This window comes from Gigantopelta aegis, chromosome 1 (assembly GCF_016097555.1).
Source record: "Gigantopelta aegis isolate Gae_Host chromosome 1, Gae_host_genome, whole genome shotgun sequence".
Classification (NCBI taxonomy): domain Eukaryota; kingdom Metazoa; phylum Mollusca; class Gastropoda; order Neomphalida; family Peltospiridae; genus Gigantopelta; species Gigantopelta aegis.
This window is the reverse complement of record NC_054699.1, coordinates 28,400,749-28,413,428: the sequence shown is the minus strand read 5'-3', so window position 1 is coordinate 28,413,428 and position 12,680 is coordinate 28,400,749. Positions and strand designations below refer to the sequence as shown.

Here is a 12,680-nt window from a genome sequence, read left to right as displayed (position 1 = left end):
ACCCGGAATAGTATTATAAAAAAAATTCAATGTCTAGCTTGGTAATACATCTACATTACTGGTCAAAACAGTTTCTGTTTTTTCATATGAAAAAAACATATCACTCCTTGTTATTCAGCAATTTTGTTTAAACCAGTGATGTCAGTGTGCCATTTGTTTTCATTATATTTATATGGATTTTAATACAATATATAACAGTCTACAGTGTGCCATTTAGTTTTATTATATTGATATGGATTTTAATACAATATATAACAGTCTACAGTGTGCCATTTGTTTTCATTATATTTATATGGATTTTAATACAATATATAACAGTCTACAGTGTGCCATTTGTTTTCATTATATTTATATGGATTTTAATACAATTATAAACAGTTTGTGCATTATATTTATATGGATTTTAATACAATATATAACAGTCTACAGTGTGCCATTTGTTTTCATTATATTTATATGGATTTTAATACAATATATAACAGTCTATAGGGTGGCATTTAGTTTTATTATATTGATATGGATTTTAATACAATATATAACAGTCTACAGTGTGCCATTTGTTTTCATTATATTTATATGGATTTTAATACAATATATAACAGTCTATAGGGTGGCATTTAGTTTTATTATATTGATATGGATTTTAATATAATGCAGAGCCAGCTCTGGCAGTCAGCAAATTCGCCAATTGCGAATTTTAGAAATAACTGTCGAATTTTATTTTAATTTGGCGAAATAATTGCATGTAATAATTGATATTCTGTAAGAAAATAACTGGGTTTTTGCAATTTTTGAAGTTTACTAGATAATTTGGCAAATTTGTCTGCACATCCAGAGTTAGCCCTGTAATGTACCACCAGAAGTGAGTGATTTAGCAAATGGGTGGGTGAGTAATGGTGAAAGTAGGTGTGACCACATGTATGAAGGAAGGATGGTAAAAAGGATTGAAAAACCCCCAAATGATTGTTTAACAACATACATGTACACACTAAGTAAAATGAACCAGCAAATAACAGGAGATGAGACAGAAGATTCACAATGTTTTAAAAAATAACAATTTAAAATTAAAAATATTTGACGGTGTTCACAAACCTGCCGAGATCGTAGCCATACTTGACTGTGCCGAAGAGGATGACGCCGGCATAGGCGTAGAACAGCATGAGTAGAAACATGCCCATGATGATGAAGAAACTCTTAAACACAGACATCACCACCGTCTGCATCAACATCTTCAGAGTGGCCTGCAACATAACACAAATCAATTCTAAATTCTAACTTTTCACTGAATTCTTTTATTTTCTTGCTTTATTATTTTCTTTTCCATCTTTCTTTATATTTATTTTATTTTTATTTTTATTTTTATTTTTATTTTTATTTTTATTTTTATTTTTCTTTATTTTTATTTTTATTTTTATTTATTTTATTTCTTTATATATTTATTTTTATTTTTATTTATTTTATTTCTTTCTTTTTATTTTTATTTTTATTTATTTTATTTCTTTATTATTGTTTTTTCTTTCTTTTTATTTAATTTATTTTATTATTATTTATTTATTTTATTATAATTTTTAATTTTTAAAAATTATTTTATTATTTATTGATTATTTATTGGTTATTTATTTATTTATTTTTTTTTCATATATTTTATTTATTGGTGGATCCTCTGGTTTTGAAATAATATTCCATGTAATCCAATAAGAAACCAGTAAATTATATAACACTTAATTTAAAGAGTTCATAATTATATAATGTTATAGTCACAAATTGGTTACTGTATAAAATTGTTTTCATCCATTATTTGATACAATTTGTGATGGTTATACATTGATGAAATAAATAACAAGAATTCTGCAGACTTATTTTGGTGCTGCTCATAGCCGCATCCATAGATGTAGATGTTCATCTCAATGCATGTTAAAAAAATATTTAAACTTTAAATTCCAATAAAATTTTAATTTAATAAATTCCGAATTTAATTTTCTTTTTATTGTGATAAACATTCATAGATGTAACAATAAACCAAGTTTCCTTGATGTAGGACTTCTAGTTTGTGAGAAATGGAACTAAAAGCAAAAAACTTTAATGTTGAGCTAAACAAAAATGTTGATGTAATTGCTGCTGGGGGGCAGACATAGCTCAGTGGTAAAGCACTCGCTTGATGTGTGGTCGGTTTGGGATCGATGCCCGTCAGTAGGCCCATTGGGCTATTTCTCGTTCCAGCCAGTGCATCACGATTGGTTTATCAAAGGCCATGGTATGTGCTACCCTGTCTGTGGGATGGTGCATATAAAAGATCCCTGGCAACATTAACAAAAATATAGCAGGTTTCCTCTGATGACTATGAGTCAGAATTACCAAATATTTGACATCCAATAGCCGATGATTAATAAATAAATGTTCTCTAGTGGTGTCGTTAAACAAAACCAACGTTAACTTTTGCTGCTGCTGTTGCCAGAAAAGTAATACCTACCTGTATTTCTTGCCTCTTTATTTTGTATAGGTGAGAACATTTTTAAAAGAGTAAAAGACGAAAACAAGATTTCTTTTTCAAAGTACAGGTTAATTTACCTGGTATTTAAACAATGTACTCACATGTTTTCCTGTGATGGTGAAAAATCTCAGAACTATGACACCATACCCCACAGAGTTACTGAAGTCATCCTGGAAGAAAACACCAATACTCTCTTTAATACTTTCTTGATTGTTACATGTACCTGCATACATGTATATACATACTGAACCAAAAACTTGGTAAAAGTGCTTAAATAAATGGAAACTTGTGACTTACAAACTAAAATCAGACACTGGATTTAATTGAAACATCATTTGTCAGTATAAGTAACAGAAGATTTTCAATACAAAATGAAATGTCACATTATGTGTGACTGTCACATCATTAAATGGTGCTTGGGGGTCCATGCACAAAAATCAGAAAATTGTCAGTAACGTGTCTAAGCACGTTGGGTATTGACAGTGGTACAACGTCTACCATACACTGAATGTGACTGATGTGGTGGTGGTAGCATCATGGTATGGCAGATATGCATGACATCAGACAAAACAACCTCATTTTCATCATTCATGGGAATCCGAATACTCGTCATTACACTGACAAAATCATCACACCAGTTGTATTCCGTTCAAGCAGCAGCATCCAGGCATTGTTAATCAACAGGACAATGCACACCAGCATCTCAGCCAGACTAATGACTGAACTTCTTCAGAGGAATAATATTGAGGCACTAAACTGGCTTGCAAGATCGCCCGACTTGTTCCCTATTGTGCAAGGATGGAATTTGTTGGATTGTAGGGAAAGAGACAACTACACATATATTCACAACGTCCACAATCTTAAACATGCTTTAACTCGTGAATGAATTTCCATCACTATTTCAGAGATCCACTGTCTCATCAGAAGCATGAGTCGACGTTGTACCACTGTCAACATGCAATGTCCAAGGTACTCAGACACGTTACTGACAATTGTCAGATGTTCGTGTATGGACCCCCAAGCACCATTTAACGACGTGACAGTCACACATTTCATTTTGTTTTGAAAATCTCCTGTTACTTAATATACTGACAAATGATGCATCAATTAAATGCAGTGTCTGATTTTAGTTTGTCAGTCACAAATTTTCTTTCATTTAAGCACATTTACCAAATTGCAAAACCTTTTTGGCTTAGTATATATTATTATTATTATACAACCATGTAAAAGTGTAACACCTGATACATGATGTCAATGTTGGTAAGATCAGATATTTTTTTTTTTTATTTCAGGTATACAAAAGAAAAAAAAACAGAAAGAAAGAAAGAAATTTATTATTCCTACCAACAGCTGCCATTGAAACTATTAAAGACAAGGCTTCAATTATTCATAAAACTTTATGAAGGCTTCATTATAGTCTCACAGGGAACATTTTGTTCAGTATCACGTCACGATTTGCTACTCAAATTTCATAGATCGCTACACAATTTTAAAACATTAAACTGTAGTTGCTAATCAATTTTCAGTTGATTAGAAATATCGTTAATAAAAAACTTAGAAAACAAAATGTTCCCTGTCCACCACCACAAAGAGCATGTACAAATGTACATGTAGGCTATGGTTGTGAAAGTCAGGAGACGTAATTAATAAAGTGCTTTAATGCTTGCTACAATTCTTTAACTACACTATTTTTCTGGAATAATAATAAAGACCATCTTAACCCCCATCCAGCCCCCCCTCCCCCCCAACACACACACACACCAACACCAACCAACCCTATAGAGTTAATGCATGTTTATATATAAAAATACTTTCAAATTCTAGAATAAAAATAAGGCAATATACTCATATATATACTGATGGAAAGAAATAAGGGAACACATCAAATTGTAGACCAAATTTAATTCACTACTAGTGTAGTAATGTATGCATTTCATACCAAGTTGTAATGTGGGATTGAATGTCTGTAGTGTTGACTGTGCTGCCCATACATGTATGTTCCCAGTCAACTTCTGACAATATCAACTGGTTTTTGATGCAGTCATTATTTCTTGTTGCTATCTGTGTGACCCTTTCTTTCTTTCCATCAGCATACATGTATAACTTGCCTGTATAATCTTATTATTAACCATAAAATATCACCCTTTTAAGTTATTGAAGCCTATTCCTCTTTTCATACCCACAAATGTTTCTTTCTACAGTAGACACATGGATCAAATACATGTATATATGGGTATAAGGTTTGTAGATGAAACAGTAACACACAAAAAGCCTTAAAAATGCTAAAACAATTAACAATCACGACATTCATTTCCTATCAGTACAACATACTTTCGTTTACCAGGAATAAAATAAAATACCATCAAATTATAACCGTTTTCCAGGAATTAATTAAAATACTATCTAATTATAACCATTTACTAAGAATTAATTAAAATACCACCTAGTAATTATAACCATTTACCAGAAATTAATTAAATTACCACCTAGTAATTATAACCATTTACCAGGAATTAATTAAAACACCATGTAATTATAATCAAGGATGGAAATAATTTTACCAGGAATGAATTAAAATACTGTGTAATTATATCAGGGATGGAAATCACTTCTAAAAGAAATTTTGAAAACTTTGTAGGGTCTTGGAAAGTATGACATCGTACTGTAATATTTTCATCAAGGAAAAACGGCTGGATCGGTTTCCAGGCAGTGTAGAATTCCAGACAAATCCAGGTTTTTATTTCTAACCCTATAACCCTTACATACATGAAACTGTATAATGTAGCTTATATATACTGAACTCCACCGAAAATGCACCATCCCATTTTCAGTTGTCATTACCATCGCATGTGTGAGATTTCCATGAAACACACAGTAATCTAAATTATTACACCATAATTAAATTTCAGTTACATTCAATACAATATAACGTCATCCCATTGGTCCAGACGTACATTGTTGTAGCAACGGGAGTTTGTTCATATCTCGATGAATGTAAAAATTACATTGTCAGGGAAAACGTCATACCTGATGACATCATTTTATATTGGTAATTTGTCTCACTGAGCTTTTTTGTTTAACCCCCCCCCTCCTCCCCCCAAAAAAAATAAAAAATAAAATATGGACTTTTAATGTTATGATATGCAAGTATGTTTCAAATTTAATTATAAGTATTGACAGTTATTCTTTTATGTTCATCTGGGTATGAAAAAAAACCCCAAATCATCCACAAACTTATGTGAGAATGGCTTTGCCGATTCACACAGTTTGCGAATGATTTTTTTTGTTCATACCCCGATGAACGTAAAAGAAATAACCGACATTGATCCTTAAATACATGCAGGTTTTACTGTATATATTTTTTTACAAAACCTTAGAAAAGTTGTTTCTAATTTTCATTATTATTCATACCTACATGTACCTATAGTCCTATCCACAGGGAAAACCTTTTTTCATACTATGGAATTTACTACGAGTTATTTATTTCTGAGCCCATTGTTTTCTAAATTGCACACAAAAATAGTAACTTATTTTATTATTTCCAAAATACTTTTACTTGTTTTCTTGTGTCAAAACAAACTGAAATTATTTACAAAAACATGTTTGTAGGAAGATGAAACAGACTATAGTGCTAGCACAATAAATTTGTATAGCATATTGGTTGTGCTAACATTGTAAGTTGAATATAAGAAAGAAAGAAAGAAATGTTTTATGTAACGATGCACTCAACACATTTTATTTACAGCTATATGGCGTCAGACATATGGTTAAGGACCACACAGATTTTGAGAGGAAACCCGCTGTCGCCACTTCATGGGCTACTCTTTCCGATTGGCAGCAAGGGATCTGTTATTTGCGCTTCCCACAGGCAGGATAGCACAAACCATGGCCTTTGTTGAACCAGTTATGGATCACTGGTCGGTGCAAGTGGTTTACACCTACCCATTGAGCCTTGCGGAGCACTCACTCAGGGTTTGGTGTCGGTATCTGGATTAAAAATCCCATGCCTCGACTGGGATCCGAACCCAGTACCTACCAGCCTGTTGACCGATGGCCTAACCACGACGCCACCGAGGCCGGTTGTAAGTTGAATAAGACTAAAGTTAAATGTATCTGTTTCTTCATATACATGTATCCTTTCTACAATTACAAACCTTACTGGTGCATTTTCAATGGAGTTTAGTCTATTCGCAACTTTAAGAACACCAGTCTATAAAACGATATATGACAACAAGAAGGAGTGTAACACAAAACTAACACAGTGACCCCAACACAACAAAAAATAACTGAACACATCAATTGTACAATGCTACAAGTATATAGATCTAACGGTGATGTTTTTAACAAAACAGACAGTTCAGCCGTTAGAAGCAAAAAGCACAATTATTATAGTATACATGACACTAGGTCCTGTGCTTATAAAACTGTAAAGTCTAATTAAATTCAAGGATCTGACATTTTGACTATACATGTACATGTGCAAACTAAGTTTGGAGATTTTGCAAGTTTTGAGTCTGTTCCAGCAAGAGTGAGGTGTATGTACTCACAATTCTGTACACCACTGCCCTTAAGGGGTCCATTTGCCCATTATGTGGCTCATTTGCTCTAAGGGTTTAATTTTCATATTTTCCTTCACAGTGTTCATTTATCTTCAAAGATCCTATTTATCCTGAAGAGGTTCATTCACCATCAAAGGAGTTGCTGGCCTTACGAAGACCATTTTCAATGGAGTTCTTTTTCCCTAAAAAGGCACATTTACCTTGAAAGGACTCGTACTCTCTGGCCCTTCAAAGACCACCTGTCTTAGTAGGGTTCATTTTCCATCAGAATGCTCTCAAGGAATACATTTTATAAGAGACTATTTGTCCTTCTGACATGGAACCCACAAGGCAGAAGAAAAAGAGGCCGCCCAAATAACACATGGTAAAGGGATCTCCAGGGGGGACACCAAGAAGACAGGATACACCTGGAGGCAGCTTGAAACCAGAGCCCAGGACAGACAACTCTGGAGAACTGTAGTCAGTGGCATATACCCCAGAAGGGATGACAGGCAAAAGTAAGTAAGTATTTGTCCTTAATCGGTTTGTTTGTCTTCATGAAACCCACTTTCACCTAAAGAAGTAAATTTTCTCTCAAGACTATTTTAAAAAGAGAACATGGTTTTACCCAAACAAAGCTACATATAAATTCTGGACAAAGACTGTTGTTTGCCTATGGGGGATGTAGTAGGTTTCTTCTCACATACATGTACTTCCAGAGGAAGTTTCATATGCCCCCACTTCCCATAGGCGTACATGCTCCCAGTTTTGTAGGGGGAACATGCTGATTTTTGCCCGATTTCAATAAAAATGCCCAAATTTGGATTACAAGTAATATTGTGAGTAGAATGATGGAAATACATGGTGGAAAGGTTTTAGGAAAGCTCAATGTGCCCAAATATTTCTCCTTTTCCCCCCAGATTTTGAGGATTTGTTCCAGCCCCGAGTCCAACAAGGTACATGTATTAATTAGCTAGGTTGTCATTAAACTACTGTTGTCTTACTTTTAATAGTAAGTCTGAACTAGAGTATATTGTTCACTACAAGTATATGAAAAACCCCCAAATAAATGTTGCCAAAAACCCATCTAAACCCCATTTCACTACATGTAGTTACTATAGATAGTATACAGTAACAAGGGTTAAAATGTTTGCCGGACTGGGTGTAACAGATGACAGATAAGGATTTTACATTGTATTTCTGAAATATAATGTTTGCCACTTTTAACATGATAACCTACTTAAAAGAGGTTATTGTGTTGTGACTGGTAGCAACACCAAGTGTTCAGAAGCAGTCGTCGTTACAAATACATGTACTAAATGTGCATGTAGTTACATTTTCATTTCAGTTTATTTTCGTGCTTATATCCAATTAAGGTTCAAGCACGCTGTCCTGTGCACACACTTCAGCTATCTGAGCTGTCTGTCCAGGACAGTGGGTTAGTTGTTAGTTGTTAGTGAGAAAGAAGAGGGCGTAGTGGTCTTACACCTACCCACTGAGTTGTTAAAACTTGCTCTGGGTGGGAGCCAGTACCAGGATGTGAATCCTGTATCTACCAGCCTTATGTCTCATGGCTTAACCATGACACCACCAAGGCCATTAGTTACTACAATCCACCGTGTGCACAAGCATACTCCTCAAAACTAAATTAATGTATCAACCAAATACATCTCATAAAGAAAATGGATGTAAGTAAGTATTATGCATATAATGTTTTTAAATGGGAATTCTGCATCAGATTAGGAAAATTAACAATGAAACTGTCTTAGTTTTGGCTTGGAGACTGGACCTGAATGTCGGGATCTAGAGTGATGTAAACATTTACGGTGTACATGCATAAATATAATACATCAATGTGATGGATTTTACTGATGGCGCCTCAACCCACCAAAAGCAATAACATTAATTTTCTGGTAAATATGGATCCAAGATATGCTAATAATACATTTTTTCTCAGGGCTAGCTCTGGCACTCACTTTAAAAATTCACAGTTGGCGAATGTTATTTTAATTTGGCAAAATAATTTTATACAATAATTAGCATTTTTAAAGAAAATAAGTCGATTTCTGCAATTTTTGAACTTTAATAGACAAAGTGGCAAAATGTTTTGCTAACCCAGAGCTAGCTCTTGTTTCTGTTGAATTATCAAATATAATGAATACACAAGACCCCCCCCCCCTCCACTAAAGACAGAGTGATTATAAAATGTTTTGCTAACCCAGAGCGGGCTCTTGTTTCTGTTTAATTATCAAATATAATGAATACACAAGACCCCCCCCCCCCTCCACTAAAGACAGAGTGATTATAAAATGTTTTGTTAACCCAGAGCTAGCTCTGTTTGTTTAATTATCAAATATAATGAATACACAAGACCCCCCCCCCCCCCCCCACTAAAGACAGAGTGATTATAAATGTTTTGTTAACCCAGAGCTAGCTCTGTTTGTTTAATTATCAAATATAATGAATACACAAGACCCCCCCCCCCCCCTCCACTAAAGACAGAGTGATTATAAAATGTTTTATTAACCCAGAGCTAGCTCTGTTTCTGTTTAATTATCAAATATAATGAATACACAAGACCCCCACCCCCCCCCCCCCCCCCCTCCACTAAAGACAGAGTGATTATAAAATGTTTTGTTAACCCAGAGCTAGCTGTTTCTGTTTAATTATCAAATATAATGAATACACAAGACCCCCCCCCCCCCCCCCCTCCACTAAAGACAGAGTGATTATAAAATGTTTTGTTAACCCAGAGCTAGCTCTGTTTCTGTTTAATTATCAAATATAATGAATACACAAGACCCCCCCCCCCTCCACTAAAGACAGAGTGATTATAAAATGTTTTGTTAACCCAGAGCTAGCTCTGTTTCTGTTTAATTATCAAATATAATGAATACACAAGACCCCCCCCCCCCCCCTCCACTAAAGACAGAGTGATTATAAAATGTTTTGCTAACCCAGAGCTAGCTCTGTTTCTGTTTAATTATCAAATATAATGAATACACAAGACCCCCCCCCCCCCTTCACTAAAGACAGAGTGATTATAAAATGTTTTGCTAACCCAGAGCTAGCTCTGTTTCTGTTTAATTATCAAATATAATGAATACACAAGACCCCCCCCCCCCCCCTCCACTAAAGACAGAGTGATTATAAAATGTTTTGCTAACCCAGAGCTAGCTCTGTTTGTTTAATTATCAAATATAATGAATACACAAGACCCCCCCCACCCCCCCCCTCCACTAAAGACAGAGTGATTATAAAATGTTTTGCTAACCCAGAGCGGGCTCTTGTTTCTGTTTAATTATCAAATATAATGAATACACAAGACCCCCCCCCCCCCCCCCTCCACTAAAGACAGAGTGATTATAAAATGTTTTGTTAACCCAGAGCTAGCTCTGTTTGTTTAATTATCAAATATAATGAATACACAAGACCCCCACCCCCCACCCCCCCCTCCACTAAAGACAGAGTGATTGTAAAATGTTTTGCTAACCCAGAGCTAGCTCTGTTTGTTTAATTATCAAATATAATGAATACACAAGACCCCCCCCCCCCCCCCCCCCCCCACTAAAGACAGAGTGATTATAAAATGTTTTGTTAACCCAGAGCTAGCTCTGTTTGTTTAATTATCAAATATAATGAATACACAAGACCCCCCCCCCCTCCACTAAAGACAGAGTGATTATAAAATGTTTTGTTAACCCAGAGCTAGCTCTGTTTCTGTTTAATTATCAAATATAATGAATACACAAGACCCCCCCCCCCCCCCCCCTCCACTAAAGACAGAGTGATTATAAAATGTTTTGTTAACCCAGAGCTAGCTCTGTTTGTTTAATTATCAAATATAATGAATACACAAGACCCACCCCCCCTCCACTAAAGACAGAGTGATTATAAAATGTTTTGTTAACCCAGAGCTAGCTCTGTTTGTTTAATTATCAAATATAATGAATACACAAGACCCCCCCCCCCCCCCCTCCACTAAAGACAGAGTGATTATAAAATGTTTTGTTAACCCAGAGCTAGCTCTGTTTGTTTAATTATCAAATATAATGAATACACAAGACCCCCACCCCCCCCCCCTCCACTAAAGACAGAGTGATTATAAAATGTTTTGTTAACCCAGAGCTAGCTCTGTTTGTTTAATTATCAAATATAATGAATACACAAGACCCCCCCCCCCCCCTCCACTAAAGACAGTGATTATAAAATGTTTTGTTAACCCAGAGCTAGCTCTGTTTGTTTAATTATCAAATATAATGAATACACAAGACCCCCCCCCCCTCCACTAAAGACAGAGTGATTATAAAATGTTTTGTTAACCCAGAGCTAGCTCTGTTTGTTTAATTATCAAATATAATGAATACACAAGACCACCCCCCCCCCCTCCACTAAAGACAGAGTGATTATAAAATGTTTTGTTAACCCAGAGCTAGCTCTGTTTGTTTAATTATCAAATATAATGAATACACAAGACCCCCCCCCCCCACCCCCCCTCCACTAAAGACAGAGTGATTATAAAATGTTTTGTTAACCCAGAGCTAGCTCTTGTTTCTGTTTAATTATCAAATATAATGAATACACAAGACCCCCCCCCCCCCCCCCCTCCACTAAAGACAGAGTGATTATAAAATGTTTTGCTAACCCAGAGCGGGCTCTTGTTTCTGTTTAATTATCAAATATAATGAATACACAAGACCCCCCCCCCCCCCCCCCCTCCACTAAAGACAGAGTGATTATAAAATGTTTTGTTAACCCAGAGCTAGCTCTGTTTCTGTTTAATTATCAAATATAATGAATACACAAGACCCCCCCCCCCCCCCCCCCCCCCCTCCACTAAAGACAGAGTGATTATAAAATGTTTTGCTAACCCAGAGCTAGCTCTGTTTCTGTTTAATTATCAAATATAATGAATACACAAGACCCCCACCCCCCACCCCCCCTCCACTAAAGACAGAGTGATTATAAAATGTTTTGCTAACCCAGAGCTAGCTCTGTTTCTGTTTAATTATCAAATATAATGAATACACAAGACCCCCCCCCCCCCCCTCCACTAAAGACAGAGTGATTATAAAATGTTTTGCTAACCCAGAGCTAGCTCTGTTTCTGTTTAATTATCAAATATAATGAATACACAAGACCCCCACCCCCCCACCCCCCCCTCCACTAAAGACAGAGTGATTATAAAATGTTTTGCTAACCCAGAGCTAGCTCTGTTTCTGTTTAATTATCAAATATAATGAATACACAAGACCCCCCCTACCCCCCCCCTCCACTAAAGACAGAGTGATTATAAAATGTTTTGTTAACCCAGAGCTAGCTCTTGTTTCTGTTTAATTATCAAATATAATGAATACACAAGACCCCCCCCCACCCCCCTCCACTAAAGACAGAGTGATTATAAATGTTTTGTTAACCCAGAGCTAGCTCTGTTTCTGTTTAATTATCAAATATAATGAATACACAAGACCCCCACCCCCCACCCCCCCCTCCACTAAAGACAGAGTGATTATAAAATGTTTTGCTAACCCAGAGCTAGCTCTGTTTCTGTTTAATTATCAAATATAATGAATACACAAGACCCCCACCCCCCACCCCCCCCTCCACTAAAGACAGAGTGATTATAAAATGTTTTGCTAACCCAGAGCTAG

The 12,680-nt window shown here is 35.5% G+C and overlaps 1 protein-coding gene across 1 annotated transcript in view; it reads right to left on the bottom strand.

The window, feature by feature from the left end:
• Positions 1–12,680, bottom strand: part of LOC121373344 (sodium leak channel non-selective protein-like) — an 86,866-nt gene that overhangs the window by 8,633 nt on the left and 65,553 nt on the right. Inside the window, exons 32-33 of the mRNA XM_041499927.1 lie at positions 2,593–2,661; positions 1,093–1,241 (exon numbers count right to left, since the gene is read on the bottom strand). Coding sequence (XP_041355861.1) covers positions 1,093–1,241; positions 2,593–2,661 — 218 coding nt within the window. The remainder of the gene's footprint in view (positions 1–1,092; positions 1,242–2,592; positions 2,662–12,680) is intronic.